Raw genomic sequence first — 23,636 nt, forward strand, 5'->3', positions numbered from 1 at the left:
TAGTCGGATTGTTTCCATGATATTTTCTTTGTTTTTATTGATGCCTATTTAACAGTAACGAATAATTAATATTGTGGGTAAAGGAAGGTTTGTTAAAGGTCCCAACAACCTTGTACCTTGAATTAAGGTGTTAAAGCTCAAAATAAACCCCCCTGAGACCTATTGAAACTAGGGATTAGAAGCATTGGCATTCCTGAATTATTTCTAAAGTGAAACAAACACACACACCACACCTGCCCTCCCCCCAAAAACTCCCCAAACAACTTGGGTCATCTCTTCTTCATCATAGCAAAACAAAGCAGGGCACAAGACCACTTAACAAACTATTCTTTGCACATCACCTATAACTGAATAAGTAATGCAGAAAATGTAAACAAGTCTCAGAAACTGAAGGTTTACATCCTACACGTGTGTGGAGGTTTGGTGGAGAAGTATTCATAGTCCTAGTGCTGTGGTGAGATCCCTGACCTGAGATATGCTGTGTTTGTGTACATATTCTTAGTTCTTTTATAATCAAATGCAAGCCCTTTTTAACCAGCCTTTTTTAAATTCTAAGCCAAGGCCGTCTTTAAACTTTTATTAGTGACTAAACTTCAGTACTTTAGATAAGGCCCAGCACCTCCCCACTTTGGCTGTACATGATACTGTTCTAGTCTGAACAATTCTTCATACATTTTTATCACTTTATGTTGCCACGTCCAGAAGTAGATCCCCTAGACTCCAGGCTTTCCTGTGAAGTTTATCACTAGGCGTTTCAAAGGTTTCTTCTGCCAAAGATGAAATGAAAACTCTGCAGCGGAATACACTACCCATTTGCTAAGTAAAGCCATCCTGGTTGGATGCATATTCCCATTTCCCAGGAAAGAGAAGCCCAGAAATGGCTAGAAACGTCTTAATGTGCAGAGGAATTTTGAATCACTTCTTGAGATTAATGCATACTTTGGGTACTGGTTACCATTGGGAAATCGCTATTCACAGCAGGACCAGAGGTATAAAATATTTTCTCCCCCTCTTACATAAATAAATAAATACAAGTGTGTAATTTGCTGACACAAACTATTTGCTTAAAATGGGCAATAGGCCTTGGGGAGATGTTTATGATACGGGCTAGATTAACTTTAGGAAGCAGCAGCTGGTGCTTTCAAACTGCTTGATGTTGGAATGATCTTCTGTAGCAGGAGGTAGAGGGAAGCAAAAAAGTGCAGCTGCCTCTTCCTAGAGCTAATTTTAAAAGAGCAATGAGGTAGTAATTACCATCCTTCTCTAATGTTCTTTATGAGGGTAAGAGGTTTAATGATCGGTCTAGGGTGGAAGAGAAAAACACTAACAGGCTGCAAACCAGTGTTAATAAAGTCTATTGCCCCAGTTTTTGTCCGGGTACTTAAGAACCTCAGACCTTCTTGGTTCCAATGGGAGTTGAGGGTGCTCATTACCTCACAGGAGGTGTCCAGTACATCTCAGATTGAGACCCTGTTTTTATACTTCTCCAGAGGAATAGCTGCATCTATGATTTAATGATTGCTGTGCAACAGGCTTTCCAGTTTCATTTACTGTGTACTCTTCCCAGGGCTCGGAGGAGAGACCAAAACAAGCTTCAAATCAGTGTTGCGGTTCTCCAAATCTGTGAATGACACAGGCTGAGGAGGATTTTCTGTGCAGTTTCTTCAGTCAACATCTCATTTCTGCTAGATGCAGACAAGTAACTGATAAGTGCAATTCATCTGACAAAACAAAAATATTTATGCATCCATTTAGATAACAGCCTCACTATTTATAAATAGGAGCATCCTGTGAAAGCTGCTTTTAGACAAGTTTGCGAAATATCTATAGGAAATGCCTTTGCATTACTGCCAGCCGTCTTCATTAACTCTTTGGAAGTGCCAAGGTTAAGGAATAACTAAACCAAATAAGTAACAACAGGAGGAAATTGGTTAGCTTGGTGGGTGCCTCATTTCATGCATTTGAAGTCCTGAGGAGGCGGAAGCCAATTGGATTATTTGTTTACTTTGTTGATTTAAGGATGGGTGGTTTGAAGTCACACGTGTGTTAATTTTGGTCTTAGCTTTGCAAGCTTGCAGTCATCCTGGTGAGGGAGAATATGACTCAGTGTGTGTCACCTACAGAATTAGCCATACTGCTTCCTGCAACACCTGGGAATGTATTGGTCTTAAGAGGTGATTCCCATCCTTGGACTTTTCTGATCTGACTAATAGGCGACTGGATCAAAACCTCTTCTGGTTCAAGGTTTAGTTTTGTAAATCAAAACCTAGCTGACGAGATTTCTGAAAAGTTCTGCCAGTATCGTATTTTTGTTGTCTCTTTCAATATTTCATCTAGCTGGATAATGAAATAGCTGGCAATTTCCATATCCTCCTTTTAGAAGTGGGGATAAATTCATTCTGTCACAATATATTTGTTCTTTCCTGAGATGGTTTCATTATGCACTGTGTGACTGAAAATTGTGTGGTCTCCAGGGAAAAGATCAAAGGAACTGCCTTAAACCCAGTTAGTCTACAAACACCATTTTTACTTTAAGGCTCGATTCTCCTATGTATTCTGTGTCCTTGAGTTAAATGTTGATGAAAGTGGGTGGGAACCTCTAAGAATATCTGTTAGAAATTGGATAAAGAGGCTTTTGTGAGAGTTAATGTCAGCTTCTTAAACTAGCACTTTTTTGCTATACCCTTTGAGTACTTAATTTAAAATACGGTTATACACTTTGTTGATGGTAGTATCAATCTGAGTTGGCTACATTTGACATATACATAGTGAATAATAAAAGAATATTTCTCTCTTGTTAGCAAAAAAAATGTATTATGTGAGTTACTGTGAAAGGGCTTTAAATAATTTTAAAATGAGTTTCATCTCATCTCTTGATCACCCAGAACAGAGTAGTAAAAATCCAATAGAGAACTAACGCAAGAGCCTTGCAGTGCATACTTGCTTACCTACACGGCTCAGCTTATTACTGTTATTTCTTATATGTAGTATGGTAATGCCTAGCCGCCTGAGTCCAGGACCCCATTATGCTAGGTGCTGTACTAATACAACAAAAGATGGCCCTGACCCAAAGAGCTTACAATTTATGTAAACTTAAGAATGCTAAGAATTGTCATACAAGCATGAGTCTTTCTATGTGTCGGGGGCAGGAACAGTTTATTTGCCTTACTTGTATCTGCCCTGGGCAGATACTAGTTTTTTGCAAGGAGGAAACCTCAGAAAACTGGAGGGAAGCTGTCCAAAGGAGCTGATCCTGAGGCTAGTGAGATCAGTCCTCAAAGCTCCCACAGAATTCATTTGTCCAGGATTAGTCCGAGAGAGAGCAGTGCCAGGCACCCAGAAGAGTGTTCTGTAATGTACTATTGGACAGGGTAGTCATAGATGGAAAAACTCCATACTGAGTAAGCAGGCTTTAGACCGAAAAGATTGTGTATAGATCACCTCTTTACTCTGAGACGATTGATTGAGAAAGGGCTTTAGTGTTTTACTGGGCTCTCAATTATCCTGCTACTATTAGATTGGTCCTGCTTGGGGATTGATCCTGCTTTGAGCAGGGGGTTGGACTAGATAACCTCCTGAGGTCCCTTCCAACCCTGATATTCTATTTTTTTTTTTAAATGTTGACCTCAAACGTCATAAACAGGAACTGTAACTTAGGGTCCAGTTCTCATGTCCTTATTTACATTGACTGGTACCTTACTGTACAAGTAGTGCCAGTGAAATTAAGGGGACAACCCACAGTGAGTACCTCAGTGTGAGTAAGGGTGGCAATCTGGTTTTTACTGTGTTAATATATAGATAAAGTACGGTGAGTCGCTGTATGACACCTTCATATAACTGAATATGGACTCACTAACTGGTCAGATAAGTCCCTGTGCAGAGATCCTACACAAGATCCAATGCACCATTTAAGTTCCACTGAAAATCTTATTACAGGATTTAAGTAATGCGCAGGCCCTTTGAACTGAGTTGAATTTTACTCTAATATACTTAAAGGATTGACTGAGTGTCCTATCCTGCCATAGATCCATAGGCAAAACTCCTATTAGTGAGAATTCCATGCATAGCAGGATACTTTTAATGTGGTGAAAGCGAATATGAGCACAAACTTCGGGGAAGGAATTGTCTTCTTGCAAAAATATTGCTGTAGAAAAAAACCATCTGTTGTAGGTTCGTGACTTCATAGAATTCTGTTTTTATTAAACAATGGAAACGTGTTCAGTTTTGCTTTTACTATTGAATCTATCAATTGTCAAATATATTTTAAATTGTTAGGGAGTTGAATGAAAACAGTTTTTAAAAAAAATCTATTAGCTATGGTGCAGGGTGGTGGGAGGGAGTGGGGAAACAACCCATGCCTTTGTTTTTTCAGCCAAAAGGAAACGGTTCTTTGGGTTTCCAATCTTTTTTGGGACAAATAACTTGTTTGCAAATTGTCACTAGGCCAGCTGACAAAATAACTAAATTCTGACTGGCAAAGGATGCTAGTAACTTGTAAAAAACATAAAAAATACAGATGTCATTTGAAGGTTAAGGTCTCCTGGACCTAGTGATTATACTTTTAAAACTTGCTTGGGGGAATGAAGGGGGGCAAAGTGGAAAATGTTAACATTCTTTTGTATTGTTTGATTTCATTCTTTTATTTATTTTTTTTTCTCATTTATAATGCTTACGTATGCAGGAGGTTGAGGTAGGTTTTTCACTTTTAATTTGTATTTAATTTAATCTGTAGTCACAGAATGAATAATAGAATTTGTAACAATACCATGTATATTATATTCTAAACTGTCAATCTCCGTTATTAATGTGTTTTAGCTCCCAGGTTACCCCCCCCATTATACATCCAGTAGATTCAATTTATCAAATGCATATGAATGGTATAGTTGTTGCTTTCTTTACTCATTAATTATAGTTCAAGCCGGATTCAGTCATTATCTGTGTTTTCATGCCGAATTATTCATATAAAGAGTAAATGACATATTATTTTTTTAAATCATGATTCCTCTCAGAAGTGCTGAATATATTTAGCAAATGCTGTTTTAAAAACAACAAAATTGTGACTTTTTTGTAATTGTTTCATCCAGTTTGTAATAGGCTTATATTGTAATTCTTTTAAAATAGTTGTTTAATATAATTGTAGCAAAGAGGTTATAATAAGGTTAACTGGGTGACTCAGAATATTATGGGATTGAGCCATGTTCTCCGCATCCTTTACTTCCAGATTAGTTAGAGGGAGTTCCTGGCCTCCTCCCCCACACTCTGTTGTGATGTAGTTAAATAAAACAGGTGAGTTTCCAGCTTGTGACTAGACTTATTTTTGTTGCAGTGAGCAGTCTCTTCAACAGATCAGTCCCTTTGCAAGAAGAATAAATTAAAAATCACTGAAGAAACAGGAAGCTGATATCTTGTCTATCTGTTCAGTAGAGCTGGTCAAGAAATATTGATGAAAAATGGAGGGGGGAAAATTCCATGAAACTTTCCATGGAAATATATCCATTTTCCTATCCGCTGTACTGCTGACTTCAGGCTGAATTCTGCCCTGACCAACACAGAAAGCGGAAGCAGATCTATCCACTGTTGCACACATGCTGGCAGGCAGGACAAATTTCCATGTGGTAGTCTAAGGGTTTGTCTACACTGCAGTTAGACACCCGCGGCTGGCCTGTGCCAACTGACTCAGGCTCACAGAGCCTGGCCTCACAAGGCTGTTTAATTGCAGTGCAGACACTTGGTTTCAGGCTGCAACCTGAGTTCTGGGACCCTCCCACCTCTCAGGGTCCTAGACCCTGGGCTCCATCCCAAGTCTGAACACCTGCGCCACTATTAAACAGCTCCTTAGCCGAGCCCTGTGAGCCTGAGTCAGCTGGCCCGAGGGCCGGCCAGCCGCAGGTTTTTAATTGCAGTGTAGACATACCTAAGAGACCCGTAGTATGGTGCATCCGATTGCTTCTTTGAAAAGATGTAGCAAAAGGTAGGATAAGCAAGGCTGCAAAGTGTTATGCAGTGGGCATGACCGCGCGTTTGGCATTCTTGTTACGTATTCCTACATCACTGCTGGAATCTCAGCCATCCACCAGGGCTTAAAAGACTTGGCAACAGTATATCCTTGAATTATGCCTGTTAGTCACCAGGAGCACTGTGGTACTAGCCACCTGCACTAAGGACAAGGAGACTCTTCCCGCTGCTCTTAATGCCCCTGCCAATGCCTAGCTAGGGGTGAAGGAGAGGGTCGGGCAGGCAGCATTTGGGAAATGGGAGCAGGCAGTGGAGGTAGGGACAGAAGGAAAATAATGGAAAGAATGGCCCTTTGTTTCAGTGGCAGTCCCTGGCAGGATTATGGATATCCCACCAGGTTGTGTCTAGGAATCCTGGGGGAGCAGAAGCAGGAGTGGGAGACAGGATCACTGAAAAGGGTACAGTGGATACTTCCTCCAGCTCTGGTCCCTCTTCATTTTGAGGGTATGTCTACATTTGAGTTGGGAGGTGTGATTCCCAGTTTACGTAGTCATACCTGCGCTAGCTCTGCTTGAACTCTACTGCCTAAGAGGAAGGGGGAAGGGATAGCTCAGTGGTTTGAGCATTGGCCTGCTAAACCCAGGGTTGTGAGTTCAATCCTTGAGGGGGCCACTTAGGGATCTGGGGCAAAAATCAGTACTTAGTCTTGCTAGTGAAGGCAGGGGGCTGGACTCAATGACCTTTCAAGGTTCCTTCCAGTTCTAGGAGATAGGTATATCTCCTATTATTTATTTATTTATTACAGAGCTCAGCTTTGTAGCATAAGATATATAGACTTGCACTTTCTGGAGATCACCTGTTAAGCCCCTGATGTTCACCGAGATGGTGGCAGTCACACTAGCTCTATATTCCATTCAGCAACAGAGAGGGTGTTTAGGGATAAAAATAATGAACATCTGTAATGCACTGTTACACCTATTACAAGCTTCTGCAGGTTACACAGCTGCCTGGAATCATGGGCAGGGCTTGATCAGGCTTTTCTAGTCCTGTGGAGAAGTGTAGATCTCATTAAAAACTCCACTGGTACTGTACAGTTCTGCAGAAATTGATCTTCATTCACTGGAAGAACTATCCACATATGTTACTACCAATCCTGGTTAAAAAAAAAAAAGCTGCAAAACTGTATGTGTTTCTGTGCAGCAGTTCTGATATTTTAATTCATTATTTTGTGTTTAGAATTAATTTTTTAGCCAATCTGATTTCCAGTTATATTTTTATTGTATCACCTTCAATGGCAGACTGTGCCACAACTTGTCACACAGAACTACCACCTACATTTCTGCATGTTTTGATGTCTCTTTACACAGAGAGGCATTAAATGGCCTAATATCAGTGTACTGGACTTCCTTGTCGGAAGTAGCAGTAATAAGGCAGCAGCTTGAAAGACCCATTTACAGTGAGAGATATTAAGAGCGTCTTGTAGTTCTACAAATATGGTTTCAAAAATCATATAGCAAATTAGTTTAGGGTGAATTTCACCCCTCTGCAGAGAACCAACACAAAATCAATGCATCACTTAAATCATCATCTTAGGTAGGACTTTAATGTGACACCAACTTTTTTTCTGGGCCTTCTGTACAGAAATGAATGGGTAATTTCACCCTTAATATACCAATCAGCTCCTGGCTCAGCCAGAAATGAATGCCATCAGATTGAAACTGTAGTGTTATGGTTTCTTTTGTTTTGTATTGCTTTGCTTCACAGTTGAGCAGTTGTCTCTCTGAAGCTGCATGTACTAATTCTTTACTCTTTTATAAGTCATTAAAGCTTTTATTAAAAACAAAGCAAAAAACACACCAACAAAACTCAAAGGTTTTCTTCTCTTTTGTAGGGTTTTATTTTCTTATTTTTTGTTGTGTATTTTCCTATGGTATTTTTGGCATGACATCTTGTCATGAATGTTCTAAAACAATTATTTCAGCTTTTTTTTTGCTCTTTAAAAAAAAAAGAAAGACAAATAGGATTGGAAGATGGACTAGACATGGGATTAAAAAATTCTATATTTTGCACCTTATTAAGCACAAGGTGTGTTTGCAGTAAAATGTTCAGGTAACACTGAAGTTAAGCTAAAACCCTTATCAAGTGCTTGAACATTTTCATTTTGTACATCAGGTTTATCCTCCACTCCTGATTTCAGAACTGGTTCCATGTGCCAACAGCATAAGAAATCTTTCGTGGGCTATGAATTATTAAACAGTTTCTGTTGCTTTAAAAAAAAAAAGCCAGCAAAATGAACACTTAGAAAATTGTAAGTAGGAAAAAGAGAATATTCTGCAACCAGAAGAAAGGACTCGGTTTAAAAAAGTCTCATTAATCAAAAGTGACTAATGCTTGGTAAATCCAGCAGCAAAGCATAATCAATTACAAAACATCGTACGAAAATAAGATTTTCAGCATAACAAAGCTAAGGAATTCAAAGGCAAGGCTGAGTCTCCATTCTTGGTGCCAGATCCTGTCCTTTTGAAGAAAAAGCCTAGAATGCTTTTGATACCTATAAAATAAATTATAAATAATCATCTTTGCTGAAGCTGCTACTAGGTATCACAACTGTCCTTGGTCTTTACAGGCTTTGGGCCAGAGTTGCTTACCTATATGTGGGTGTGCAAATGGGATGGCACAGGAAGCCCTATTCCACTCTCCAATAATATAGTCAATGTAAGAGCCAGGCAGAATTGCATCCCCAGTGCTTGCTGAACACAGGAGGGCCCCATCCATCCTCCTCGAAGGGTGCAAGATGACCCCAAAGGAGGCTATAGCTCTACAACCACTCAATGCCAGGTCATAGAGTGAGGCCAGCATGCAAGGCAAGCAGGTTGCATCCCTTACGAAGGTGCAAAGGGTGAGAAAGGCACAAAGAATAATATGCAAATTATAGTAACATTATATAAATCCATGGTGCACCCTCACCTCAAATCCTTCGTTCAGTTTTGATCACTTCCGCTCATGAAGGCTATGTGAGAGGTATACGGAATATACCGAAACCAAATAAAGGGGCTTGTGTTTGAATCTAAATACTTCAGGGCCTAAGCTGGTGGCCTGCTGGAGCGATATAAATTTACCCAACATATAAACATTTGCTAGGAGCATAAAATTCACTTTGGGCAGATGCATGAAAGGGGTTTTCTGTGCTTTCTGCTAGTAGGTTTGTATACACTTCTTTTTGAAAACAGGGTATTTATTGGCCAGATACCCTAGTGGCTTCTGGTAAGTTATTTCCTATGTTTTCTGCTGTAAATTATGTGAGAATCTGAGTTACATAAGATACAAACCAAAGCCATAAGTCACATTGCAGAATAACGTTTTTACAGCTGAATTACAAACTCCTATCATAATGGGAACATGGACAAAAATAGTTCAATTACATCATTGCTACTAGGTGTTTGCTCTGAAGTGCAGAGTTTAAGGTCAAATCGTGATGTACTACACTACGGTAAATCTGGAGTAGTTGCACTAAAATCAGTGGAATTATTCTGGATTTACACTGGTGTATGGTAATCGGAGTAGCCTGATTTGGCACATCCTGCATTCTCCAAACAACATACTATCTACATTATTGCTATAAGTTGTCCCATGGTACTGTGAGATGCTAGGAAATGATCTGGAGATTACAGAAGTTATTTGATGAAAATCCAGATTTGGAAAAACAATTTTGGCAGAGGGCATTGAAGTGAAATGCTAAATCCCATAAACTTTTCTCCATTTTAATTTTCCAAACAGTGTTCAGTCTGTATCTTATGATGTACCGTGCTAATGGTTTTATCTGTTTAATTTTTATTTTATTTTCAGGGAGCCATGAGAAGGCAGGTATTGTTTATAAAACTGTACACAAAGACTGCTTACATTTTCTCTAAATTTCCTATTTTTCCCCCCCATTTAGGATGATTATTTCAGAAACTGGAACCCAAACAAACCATTTGATCAAGGTAAAAATATTTCATGATGTACACATATACCTCTCTTTCTCTCTCTTTCTCTGTCAGAGGTGGGCTGTGCTGCAAAATTAGACCCCGCTTCAAATTTATTCAAAGTTTGGGATACCTTAAATCTGAGGGTTTGACTTACCCTTGTATTTTACAACTGTATTTTTTCAATGCTCTTCCCTTCCTGTTTGCATTTGATGGTAATGTGTATACTTAGAAAGATGCACTGTAGCTGGTAGTCAAGATCTAACAATGCCATCCAAAACGAGTTACTGAACATACATTAACAGTTGTTGAAAACTGAGTTAAATGGTTGTTTTTGCAACTTAAATTGTTTTTATTGTCTAACACTCAAGTGCATATTACTTGCATTCCGTGGCATTTTAAGTCTGAGAATGGACTGCAGAATTGGTTCTGGAGCGAAGATGCTGTTGTATATTTGCTGCTGACTCAGGCGCTGGTACTAGCTATGACTCCTAAAACAATTTGCACTTTCTTTGCCTTGGTCAGTTAAGTCCTGGCAATATTCCCACCATCTCTGAGTGCTTGTCTAAGGCCTTGTCTACACTTAAGTCAATCTCCTTTTGTCAGTGGTCACCAGTCCTCACCAGGAGTGCTTGCACCAACCTAACAGTGGGGGAGGGGGGCGGCCCTGAAACCTGGCTTTCAGCTCCCCGTGGAACTCCCAGCTAGCTGAGAGCACAGCAGACAGGGTGCAGAGCTGACAGGTGATGTAAGTAACGCATTGTCTGTACAGACGCTGTGTCACCCTAACCACATGGACCTAAGCGCTATGCCTCTCATGGAGATGAGGTTATTTGGTCGGCGTTGTGGGGGACTTGCATCGGTGGGAGCAGTGCTGTAGTGTAGACACTTAGAGTTAGGTTGACGTAAGTGTCTGCCGAACTCCGTAGTGTAGACCTGGCCTAACTGGGGAAATGTAGCAGCATATTGATATCGGTGTAATAACACTGTCACAGATCCTGGCAAGTGCCCTTTTCTGGCCCCTCACTGGGCTACTGTGAGGGGAATTCCAGCCTCTGTGCTCGGATTCCTATGGTGTTTCAAGCTCCTGGAGCCTGAATGGCATCCAGGCACAGCCCCAATCTTGGGGTCCCTAGGCACACTCTCAGGGTGCACGCTTTCTGTCAGCTCCCCCTTCCAAGTGTGGTAACCCACGGTCCATCCATCTAGCCCCTCTGGATGCAACACTTACCCTTCAGATTCTCCCATATTTAAATGCATCCCTCTCCCGGAACTCCACCCAGCATCTGTGAAGCTTCTGGTTTACAATTTCAGTCTCCCAGGGGCACACAGTAGTTGTGAAGCAGTCAACACACACGTGTTGCTCAGTAACATCTTTATGCTCATATTTAATCATGCAAAAGCATGTGAGAGTCCATTTTATACAGAACAATAAAACATCCTAAAATTAATGACCCTCACTAGCTCATCCTTCCTTTGGGAGATCATCTGTGTTCTGTAGGTCAGGCAGACCAGGGTCCTCCACTCCTTTGCCTGTATCACCTCTGCAGCAACCTCCTCGTCTTAATCTGGTGCAAGATGTTCCCCTCCCAAACGCCCCTTCTCATGAATGCCTTTATAGACTCCTGCTAGGGTCACCTGCTTCTTTTGTTCAGTCTTTTGGTATTTTTCCATGGCTCTCAAATTTCCCTCCCTTCAGATAAGGATAGGAAGTGTCCTCTCCCAGCTACAACAAAGCCATTGTACTTTGAATAGATGACATGTAGTGCTAATCTCTCCCCATTGTCTTTGGCCTGGTAGGGACTTGACACAGCCCTGTTAATTTATGATGGATCCATATCCAATACAGTTTCATAAAATTATCCACAAATCAGAAATGATACAGACAGAACCTCCAAATTGTCACAGACACCGCTAGAGCCGTGCTGGTGTAACTCCCCGTGTGCATACTTCTATTCTGGAATAAGTGTGTCCACATAGGAGGGCATCCTGGTATAATTATGCAACTAAATTTCCACATGTAGACAAGCCCTAAAATGGCAGCCAAATGAGAGAAATATGTATGTTGCAATAATACAAAAGCACAAACAAGGAGACCTTGGGATGACTGACTGAATTCTAGTATTCAGTTGAGAAAACATGCTGCTCACATTCCGCTTACCAAGAGAAAGCAGCATTAATACAAGTTGCAAGTTGGAAGAAATGGAATTTCTGTTTCCTGCCAAATTTTATTCACATCTGATATTTCAATATGTAATATCAGATACGGTGAAAAACGGGTTCTGTATCAAAATATTTACATGCACAACCTTACTTTAGTATAGTGTCTTACTTGACCGATGGAACCTCTATCAATTCACCATCCCTTAATACTCTGCACTGCAGCTTTCAACAATGGTTATGTGCAAAAATATCTTGGTTTGGGCTTGAAAACATGACCCATAACCCAAAGGTGAGTATTAGCAACTGAATCATACTGGCACCGCAAGGATTGTTTAAAACCTGATTGTCCTCCTGAGTGTAAGGAAGCTGGCAGGGGTAAAGAACATGTTCTGAAAAGGAAGGATGCGACCTACATAAGACTGCCCTCCCTGCTATGCACTGAAATAGGTCAGCATTCAGCAAGGATTGAAGGAGCAACTAGTGCACAGCAGCACTGGATATGGGCAATCGGAATCAGACAGGCCTGTCACAAAAGATACTGCGCAACCGACCCTGGTCCCTGCCCAACGAAACCTGGTAACGTTAAGCAAGCAGGTCAGCAATCTAAGGAGACCAGTGCACCTGGGCATGCATCCTGGGATAGGAAAAAAGAAACTCGAGTTTTCTGTGTAACATGGCCAGCATGATAGACTAGAAGCAACAGGAGAAGAAACCTGTATGTCTTGATAGATGGGTATGTGGAGTAGCGATAACCTACAGAATGTTCTCACAGATGACATGTTGACATTTGGAGACAGAAAATGCACTCTTTGGGGAGTAGGTCTGGTACTGGAAGACATTTGTCCTGGGGAATCACAGCAGAATGTCAGTGGACACACTAAAAGCCATGATATTGTTAGGTGTTCTGTGCTTGACAGTTGGTGTCAGTTCAGTAAAGGGCAGCGGAAACAAAGAAACCATAACAATCCATTTGTCTAAAAGGCAGCCATGAAAGTAATGCAAATTGATAATAGGCCATCACTGTGTAGTTAAGATCAGAAGATTCCATTTTATCTTGGTAATCATTATATATCCACTGAACCTCATATTCAGAAAGGCAGCATCTTGGTGACCTGCCATTTATATAAAAGACGTCGGCACTGAGACACTAATCACTCCTATACCTCAAAAGGGCATAGAGTGAAGCTACTTGCAGTTGCTTTTCATTATGTTCTTGAGCCTTTTTGAAATGTGCTTTTTCTGGGGAAATACAGGGGGCAACTAAGTTTCCCAAAGAGACACTTTCTTTTATGTTTACCTGGACGCAGCTATCGCCTGTTCTGCGGGTAGCGTGTACTGATGTCTATTGCATAGAGGGCATCTCTGTTTTTCTGTCAGCTGCTCACTTTTCCAGTGGACAGTGCAATGTAAACCTTCAACTGTTGTGCACCAAGCCACCCAGTAGGAGAATCAGAGCCAATGTGTTTCAGCTACGAAATCTCAGACAAATCATTAACCTGTTCCAGAGGCCAGGTTTTCCTGGCCATGTGATGCAGGATTCTCTGAGTAGTATTGTTTCATTACTGGGTATCATATCTCTTAAGTTGTAGAACCTCCCGAATCATCGCGTCTTTTAAAATGTCTCTCTCCTGCTACTTGTGTGTCCTAGAATTGATCATATCTTGCTTTCCAGATTCAATCTTAGGGACACGTTTTTAGAAATGTCTAATTATACACACAGTTACCACAATACTGATGAAATGCACCCCTGTGCAGAAGATTCAGCACACTCCATTACACCAGCTAAGCCCTATTTTGAGGACTTAAGTAGGATTTAAGTGGTGAGTAAACCTTGTGCGGCCCTCGCAGAGGTGAATTTAACTCCCATTGACTACAAATGACCAGTTAGATGGAGAGGTAGTCAGATGGATGTGTAATCATTGTGATTTCCCAGACAATAATGGTGTTTGTGTGAGCAGACTATACAGACACATTGTTGGACACACAAACTCAATTTGTAAAAAAAAATCAGCCATCAATTTGTTTTCTTTTAAATTCTGTATTTACATATAACTTGACTTTAAATAAATATTCCACATGCTTCTGTTCCTACTCAGCATTATTTGAAACTTTTCATTATCTTGCATTTCCTGAGATGCTGATCTTCTTGCAATCTTAGAATTTTAATTATGTCACTTTCCCTGCTTCGAGTTTCTAATTGGTTTGCTTTCAAACTTCTAATCTCGCTGCTCCCTCCTGTGACTGCATTGTTCCCTTTGCAGGGCTTTTGGAGTGACTTTGCACATCTTTTCCAAAGACTCCCAAGTGTGGCTATTGTATTCTGACTTATAATTAGTATCCATGCTTTAAATTAATGATTGAGCAATTCAGCAATAGGAGCTCATAAATTGGGAAGTTATATAAGAAAATGGATTCTCAGACAATTAACAGAAGTGTTCTGTTTTCCTAAGAGAACAGAAAAATGATGAGCAACTTTTACAGGCATTCTGAGTCAATAAATACAATACAATTTAGAATGCCTGTAAGTTATTATCTTTGAGAGTGTCATTACGGTCTCTCTCGGAAAAGGAAAATAGATGTAGACACCTCATTTTTATCTAACATTTTTCAGTTAGGTTTTCAATGGTCAGAGTGGGGTGAAGTATTCACATCCCTTTCAATTTAACATATGTATTGAAAAACACACCCATCTTGTGTTCTGAGTGCCTGTACAGATATTATAAGAACCAAACCAATTCTCACCAATCTCCAATATGTAAATACACATACTCCGTCATGTAGCCAGCTATTCATGGCTCCCCCACAAAAAATACCTGGGAAAATAAATGAGCCTTGATCTGATGGTCAAACAAGTACAGCTCTCATGAACCAAGGCAAAAATAATAGGCCCCTCAATGAAAAAGATCTGCCTCCGGTGGCCCTGTGATTAAGCCAATGGATAGTAGCTGGAATGCTTATTGTTTAAACTAACACCTTAAATTGTACCTGGAAATGCACTGGAAGATGGTGCAGATCCTAGAGCCTTGTAATTTCTGTAACCAGTTTTGCCCAGTTGATTAGCAAAGGAGAAAAGAGCAATTAACGGGTAAAATTGATGTGCATTGTTCATGGTATGTAATGATACGCAGAGGGTGCCCAACATAAAAACTCCACAGGCAAGAAATTGCATGTGTGCCTTGCACAAAAGCTTGGGGGCAAAATTCTGTTCTCAGCTACATGGGTCTAAATCCAGGGCATCTCCACTGACTTTAAGACTCAAAGAAGAGTAACTGAGAACAGAATCTGGCTCCTGAGCTGTCAATATGAGAGCTTAGGGAGAACCCCGACTTTATGGACTTGTGAAGCCACACCTCTTGCTGTCATGATGGGGAGCTACTGGCCTCCAGCTTGATCTCTTTTCCCCCAGATAATCCTGGGGCTGCTGGTCTCCTCCTTGTTTCTCTTTCTTCCTCTGTGAGTGTCAATGAGGGCAGGAATGTGTGGAACAGAAAGTCAGAGTGGATACAATAATGAATGTGAGTTACAGAATAAATGAGGAGGAAGAGTGACTCAGTAGAGATGAAAGAAGGAGAAGAGATTGGTGAATGAAGGGGTGGGCTGAATGAGCGACATGCTAAAGAAAGGGATGCAGGGAATGAAACTTACGGTGACCAGACAGCAAGTGTGAAAAATCAGGACGGGGGTGGGGGGTAATAGGCTTCTATATAAGAAAAAGCCTCAAATATTGGGACTGTCCCTATAAAATCAGATAAAATCTGGTTAACCTAATGAAACTGTATGCATATGTTCCAAACTTGAGCTTTGGCTGTCATTTGTTTTCCACACCAGGAATAAAGAAGGAACTCCATCGAGAGAAACAGGTTTCCCAAGCCGTGAGACTTTCTGAGATTTCAAAAACTTTCCCATTCCATATTGGGACAAAACAGAGACATGAAGTTTTTGAGAGAGAGAGACCCCAGTACAGCCAATAGCTGGTGATTATGGCACTCACCTGAGAGTTCTTCCATTCTCCCACCTCCCAGGAATCCCCTGATGAGCCAGGCCATGTGCTGTTCTGGGGTCTCTCTCTCAAAAACTTCAGATGTTTCTGTTTTGTCCCAAAGTGGAATGGGAAACTTTTTGAAATCTCAGTCTCATTGGTCGGGAAACCTGTTTCCCAGCCAGTTCTCTCTATGGAGTTCCTATATCCATGTGGAAATACTTCAGTGTGGAATGAAAGGGGCAGATGATGCTTTTTTATCAAGTTGTGTATCTGTACTAAAAGCCAATTGAGAGTGTTGGGGGAGTTTTTCAAAAACCTCATAAGGGATTTAGAAGCAGAAAACTTTGAATGGGACTTGTGCTCTTTAATCCCTGGTGAACCTCCGTGCTTCTCAAAGAAGAAAAACAAAAATGTGCATCCTACTAAAGCATTGCAGAATTCTGAACTGGCTTCTGTACAAGTATCTTATGCACAGTGTTACTTGGATTTCTGGCTGTGGGCAAAAATATGAATGATCTGAGAGAATCTTAAATGACACCAGGATGCCTTGAAGTGATTCAAACAAACACCACATCTGTTACAGACTCCTGTCTGTTTAGCCAGAGAAGAGGGAATTTCTCTTGCGTGGTATAACCTCTTTTCCTAGAATATGCAAAGGAGTAACTGAACCATGCACTGTAAGGGTGAAATTTACCCTAGTGCAGAGATCTATGCACCTCTTTAGTCTCAGATAAGCCTTATCTTGAGTGCTTAAATGGTGCAATAGGTTTTTCACTGGCCCTCTGTACTTTGGCAGAATTCTTCCAGAAAGTACTACCAAAATAAAGAACAGTATCTAGTTACATGGGTTTCTTATAGGAAAAACCCAACTAGGATTAATAATAAAACCTAGTTCTTTTCAACTGGAACCTTTCGAAGGAAGTAAGCATCATTATCCCCACTTTATATTTGGGGAAACTGAAACAGAGAGGTGTGAAGTGACTTGCCCAAGGTCAGCCAGCAGGCAGTGGCCAAGCCAGGAGTAGGATCCGGGTGTCCTGAGTCCCAGTCCAGTTCTCTATCAAGGAGGCAATGCTTAGCCTTAGATCAATTACATGCACATTTACTCTGAGGCTGTAATTTACCCCATGGCTTGGGGATGGGACATTCACCCGTTGGAGCTGTAGTTCAATTTTAAAGCTAAAAATGCCTAGATGATCCTCTCTATAGTGTATGAATCTGTAGACACAGGCCTTTTTCATATGTCATTTCCCCAAAGAGGAAGAAAAGAGAGAGGTAAAAACACTGACTTAAAATGTAAGACTGTGATATTGACAAGATTAAACCTTGGTGAAAGATAAAAATATTATTTGAAGAGTAAGTGTTGAGATAAAAAGAAAGGAATGTGCTCTCTCTCCACATGCACATAATCCACCACACTTTTGTTGTCTGGCAGTTTCCAAACAAGGGAAAAGGAACAGTGAGAAGGATTTATTTTAAAGTTCTGAGGGCTGCTAGTAAAAGCAATAGCATTTATTTTTAAAAATTCTTTCTTTTGACTTTCCCCATGAAATTAAATTCCATTAAGTTCATGTTAGCATTCCAGTGTTAACAGCTCTCCTGCTCCCCTGGGCAGGACTAAATCTACTGTAATTTTGGAGTCAGAAAAGCTATTATTTTGTATTCCCGGGAGGGCTGGAGAATTCTCAGACCCTTGGGTTCAGATAGCCTATCAGATTCCCTGATTAGGAATCCCAGCCTGATCTCCCTGAAGTCAGTGGGAGTTTTGCCATAGACTTAGAAGGAGCTGAATTGGCTCATTAGGCATCATTATCATTTTGAGACTGGCTAGCTTGTATATCACCAACAGGATTCTTAACTAAGTTGCAGTTTCAGTGTCTTTATCTTGAGGTGAGCGCAAGGTTGACTTCGAAATCCATTTGAGACTTGGGTAGGGCAGGGGTTTAGGGTTCCGTACTTCTGCGAGGTTGGCCCCACAGAGGCATATGGAGCAGCAACAGCTTACACACAGACGTTAGACTGAGTCAAATTCTCAGCTGGTGTAAAGCAGCATAGCTCCACTGTCTGTGTCTCTGTGTGTCTGTGCGTGTGTTTTTTAATGAAGGCTGCTGCACTTTACTCTTTTTTTGAAAGGTATTGGATTAGTTAAGCTGATTCATGCATTTAGTGAAGTTATTTTTTGTAGTCATCTTTTCTGTGTCTCTAATTGCTTGTAATGCAGAAAAAATAACTGTTTTCTTTCCCTAACAATGAATGAACAGTTGATTATATTACACAAAAAGGGACCTAGCATCTTTAATGCCTGCTAGACAGACCCTAGAGATGGATGCCAAGTAGCTTTGCCTCACTTGCCATATACAGGAAGGCCCCTATGACAGTTCAACACCATCTAATAGTGTACTTCAATGATCAGCATTCATTTTTAGCTCTTCTACCTGCTCAGTTTACTGTATTAGTCGTGAACCTACTGGAAGCCAGTTCAAAGGTCAGAGAGCTACCAACTGCGCCATACTGTGACGAGCTGTTGGAACTGTAAAAACATGGAGAGCCCGGAGCCTAAACAAGATTGGCAGCCGCTATTATTGAACATGATTCTGTCAGAGATGCAGATGGTAGGAAGTAAGAGAGCGTAAGGGGAAGGTTTAGTCAGGATTTTTAAAAAATAAATCAAAGACTTTCTTTTTGACAAGGTCATTGGAAAGTGCTTAAGCAGTTGACAGATCTCGCTTGACATGCTTTTCCAGTAGGCTGCATGTAAGCGGGGGAGAATATAAAGGAAAATAACATAATACTCTAATTTCAAAGGTTTCAGTATAACAATTAAATGTGTATAATAATGGACAACTAATTGCATATGCCAGTAAATTAACTTAAGAGTTTATTCAATATTATGAGTGAAAGCTAAAAACAAACAAAATAAATCCCAGGCAGCTTTCTTTATAATGTCTGCTGAGAGCCACTTCTATTCTTAATAGCTATGCTAAATTCCTAGATAGGCAAACAGATGTTATTAATTTTTCTGGTAATATGCAAAAATGACAAATAATTTTTGATAGGCTTAAAGTTGTTGAAACCATTTGAAATGGTGTGCAATTTCTTTGCCATATGGCATTTTTTAAGGCATTGTCACCCAAAGGATAGAAACCATGGAAATAATGGGATGCACTTTTGTACTGAAAATACATACGCCTTGAATTCAAAACGTTGGGGGCTATTGAATCATCGTTACTGTTCCTAATAACAAGCCAGTAGAAGGGCACAATAAGTGGGAAAACTCTGCTTCTACATAGTGATATGCTTATTTTCCAGAACTGCGGATGCAGGAGTCCAAGAAATTTAAAGAATTATCGGCTCTCTCTCATGTTAGGTTTAAGACCCAACTTTTCAATTCTTTACTCGGGCAAAGCTCCCATTAATTTCAGTGGGTTGAGAGGGTTGCCCAGTTGAGCTACATTTTCCATCCTGCCCCATTCTTCTGACCTGAGACAAAGGAGCCAGCTGGCACCATCAGTAGTTAGTTTCCCCACTCATGGGCGAGGAGAGACCCATTGCACCCTGCTCTTGGAATCTTTGTCTTGGGCCCTAAAACCAGAGACAGCAGTCTGGGTTCCCCCTCTCCCCATACCCCAAACTGCCTCAGAGACCACTTCTCCTTCCTCAGCAGCTATGCCCCTGTTGCCCAAATGTCCTGAGAGAAGCCTGGAAGAAGGTATTTCTGGCCCAGGTGGATTCCTTCACCAACCTTTGAGAGTTGGTTACACCCCTTTGCAGGGCCCTGGGTGTGGTTTTAAATAATTAGCAACGCCATGGGCCACACGCAGGGCCCAATTGGTGTGTGTATGTGTGTGTGTGTGTGTGTGTGTGTGTGTGTGTGAGTGAGGGGGAGCCCTCTGTGGGGCAAAAGGCTAGAGAATTTCTGAGGGTTTCCTTGTGGATATTTGTACCCGGTTGTTCTGTTAGGCACCAGGGTATGCCTTCATTGCTGCAGGAACAGCCTTGGGGACAGCTCCTGAACCCCACAAATCCTTAGGATCAATAAGGCTTTGTGCCCCAACTTGTGTCTTCAAGCCTCCACCCCCCCCACCCACACACACTTCCCGATGTTTCATTAGCAATAAGCAATGCAGCAGGAGGTAGAATCATAGGAAAGAAATCTGGAGTAAGCATGCTGAGAAGCCAGTGTTACATGCTGAGGCCCTGCTGTTTGAGCAGTAGCAATCTGGTTCTGGGCTGCAGCACCCCTGAATCCCCTTCACCAATCAGGTGCCCTGTTCATACTACACCCAGGCTTGCAGTTCCGGCGAAATCCTGCTGTCAGGACTCCTGGACCCAGCAGCAGTTCTGGGGTTCTCCCTCCCCACCCACCATCTGCGGGAGACCTGATGAAAAAATAATATGGCCTAGAACTTCCTGTGTCCTTCCACCTCAATCTTTATAGGGACAATGGGTCACTATGTGCATACCCCAGCGTGCCCATTCTCCCTGACCTCTTTGATTCACAAGCCCACAGACTGTTCTGTGAGATGCAGGGTAAGTATGGATTTTACCACAAAGATTCCCTTCTCTGATCCACGTGTAGAGGTGTTCCTCTGTGTGTGGATCAAAGGGATATGATCCAACCCTCTGACCTCAGATACACTTGTGCTGACTGGAGTAACACTACTGATTTCAGGCACATCCCCTTCATCATTCCCAAGAGCTCCCCCTCCATCATTCCCAAGAGCAGTCATGGAAGATTGAACTGGCAATATACCCTCAGTTCTGAGAAAGGAACACTGAGTAGCCCGGGTTTTTCACAGTCCAGCAGCCCTACAGAGGTGAATATGTGCCGCTAGACCTTTGTGCCTACAAATGCATGTCTGTATCTGTATGCCTCCTCTTCATCTGCAGTGAATTGTATCTGCTTCTTTCCAGTTCCAAGTGCAGAATTGCAACTCCAGATATGGCTTCCCACAGCACTGGAGAAAAGAAGGTAGTTTAGAATTAATGAGCATTCAAAAAAAAAAAAAGATAATAGGAGACTTGTTATGCAGGCTGAAAATCATGGAACCTACAATTATTTTTGAACCTGCAATTTTTTCTTAGCCCAGGTTAAGATGTGCTTTCAAAGGAGCCTGAATAAATCCATTTTCAAGAGTTGTTCAGTGCCATACCTATCTCTCTGCACATAAATATGTTAGTTTTATAAGAAGCCTTTTCTATTACTTTGTCTCACATGGCAGATTTTGATTGAATAACTTATATTGCAATTTAGTTTTTGACTGTTATATTACTTTTAGAGGTTTATTAATAGGAAAAATGTGTATGTATTGTGTGTGTAAATCATCAGTAAATCAGCACTGTTTTAAAACATGCCAAGTGAATCAACAGAGAACAATAGCCAAAATACTGCAGAGGGAATAAACATCAAATATATTCTGAGCTACCTGAGAGAGAAAACATATATAGTTGTCTTCATGTGTTACTAGAGTAATATTTAAAATCCCTTGCAACCAACTTTATAATATTACATCAACAGTGATGAAGACAGGTTCTCTCTCTGTGATGATCCTGTGCTTAATGCTCTTAAATTAAGATGATGATCAATAGGCTGCTCTGGCTAGAATTTTATCTGTACTTTGGAAGGATGGGGGTGGAGAGAGAGCAGGCGCTCTTGTTAGTTTTGTCAGTAATGTTCCTGATTTTCTTTTAATATCGCTGATCTCATTGAATATGCAGCTAACATTCATGCACTTTTAAAGGGAAACGCATACTACATATGAGACTGATCTTGAGGATTTGGGAAACATTATTGACTTCAGTGGAAACAAAATTTGGGCTCCATAAGAATGTAGAGCTCTGTATTTCCGATGGTTTCAGTCCTGTACAATGTATAGGATCTCAAATAGTGTAATCAGTTTTTTTTCTGGAAAAAAAATAACATGCCCCAAATCTAAAAGAATGAAGTACATTTAATAAAAGGGACTGCAGGTGTCCTTTTAGAGCCTCCTGCTGTAGGTGCGATGCCCCTTAATTGCTCTACTATTGACCTCAAAATATTACTTAAACTGAGCATGCTTCTAGTTATGGTAAGATTTAACTACCATATCTAAGGCCAGACATACCAAGGGCAAAGTCTCAGGTTTAGATACCCAGATACCACAGTGATAGATAATTACTGTACTATGGTGAGTTTTGAGATCATTAGCCAATCAGACAAGTAATTTGCACACTGTTTGAATAATATTGGATCAAGTTGTGAGTTAGTAACTGTATATAATCCCAGGTTTCTAATTAATGGAGACTATTCCATTTCATGGTGAAAGAACTTGAGGGATGCTGAAGGGAGGTACTCCAGACAAATTGGTTCCTAGTTGAAGGATGGGAATATAAACAAATAGAAACATTAATGACTTCAGTAGAAATATTCTATGCTCTGTTTCCCATTTACAGCACATCCTAAACAGGGTTTTCCTCTGGCACATCACTTTGGCTGCAAGCTATGCCAGTTTCCATTCAGGGTCATGTTTGATGGGAGTGATGTCCAGAACTCTGGGATAAATTTATGCTGTCAGTTAGTCATGCAACTGCATGGACTTCAGAGGGGATTGGCTGAATTTGGTGCACTGCATCTTAACTACCTCTTCTCCTTTGGCTTCTAATGGCTCACTTTTTAATACAGTGTCGCTGGAAAAGAAATGCCACCCGGAGAACCTGGATCTTGTATCTGCTTCAATGTGATGGGGGGCCGTGTGGAGTTGTGGTACTATTCTCTGCTTAGTCTAAAGGATTAGTGAGGGTTTAGACAACTATTCTCTTCTAACTTAATCAGTAAAAAAAAAATCTGTGAATGCTATATTATACATATATTTATGAATTAAAAATCCTTCTACCAGAAGTCTAAACATTCAGGTCTCCAAAACACTAACTGGATCATTGCTATTGTTCCGTCTATTATTATTCCATCAGATAAAACAGATTTTCATAAATATATATTCCAATACCATTGTGTAAAACCATGTTATTTCTCCTCTGATCTGTTAGCTATCAGCTTTGAAGCCCTCAGTCATTTTATAGTAGATATTGATGGATTATTATAATCTAAAAAAATTGTTGCGGTAATTTGTAATAAGGGCCCTTTTAAAAAAAAATTATATTTTCACATCAGATTGTGTTGTGTCCATGAGAGAAGAAATGTTACCTGTTGTGTGTGTTAATAACTTTTGCAGTTCTCACAAATCAAAAATTAAAAGTGTAAATTGAAGGCAGCCTTTCAGAATGCATTAAGAGTAACAATAAATTCTTCAGGAGTGGGGACGTTCTATAGTGTAGATTCCCAGACTCTGCCAAGAAGACATCATATGCACAACACTTCATCCCCTTTGCATTTTCTGACATTTTTTGCACTGACATTTGATCAACAGGGTTCTTTCTGCTCTTGTTATAATCATATACCTGGGTCATATAATATCCGTTTGGTAGGTAAAGTTCAATCCCTACACTGATGGTTTTATTTTTCTCCCCATTCTGGTTGTGGCAGGGCAGTGCATCTTGCCTTTCATTTGGTACACATCTCCCTCTTGTCAATTACT

General features: G+C 40.6%; 1 protein-coding gene across 4 annotated transcripts in view; it reads left to right on the forward strand.

The window, feature by feature from the left end:
• SPOCK1 (SPARC (osteonectin), cwcv and kazal like domains proteoglycan 1) overlaps positions 1 to 23,636 on the forward strand; it is a 474,706-nt gene that overhangs the window by 164,272 nt on the left and 286,798 nt on the right. For 2 of the 4 annotated variants that reach the window (XM_045028925.1, XM_045028929.1), the window contains exons 3-4: positions 4,682 to 4,690; positions 9,893 to 9,938. In XM_045028925.1, the coding sequence (XP_044884860.1) occupies positions 4,682 to 4,690; positions 9,893 to 9,938 (55 nt within the window). The remainder of the gene's footprint in view (positions 1 to 4,681; positions 4,691 to 9,892; positions 9,939 to 23,636) is intronic. The other 2 variants (XM_045028926.1, XM_045028928.1) reach the window with 1 other exon arrangement.

This window comes from Mauremys mutica, chromosome 8, assembly GCF_020497125.1.
Source record: "Mauremys mutica isolate MM-2020 ecotype Southern chromosome 8, ASM2049712v1, whole genome shotgun sequence".
Classification (NCBI taxonomy): Eukaryota; Metazoa; Chordata; order Testudines; family Geoemydidae; genus Mauremys; species Mauremys mutica.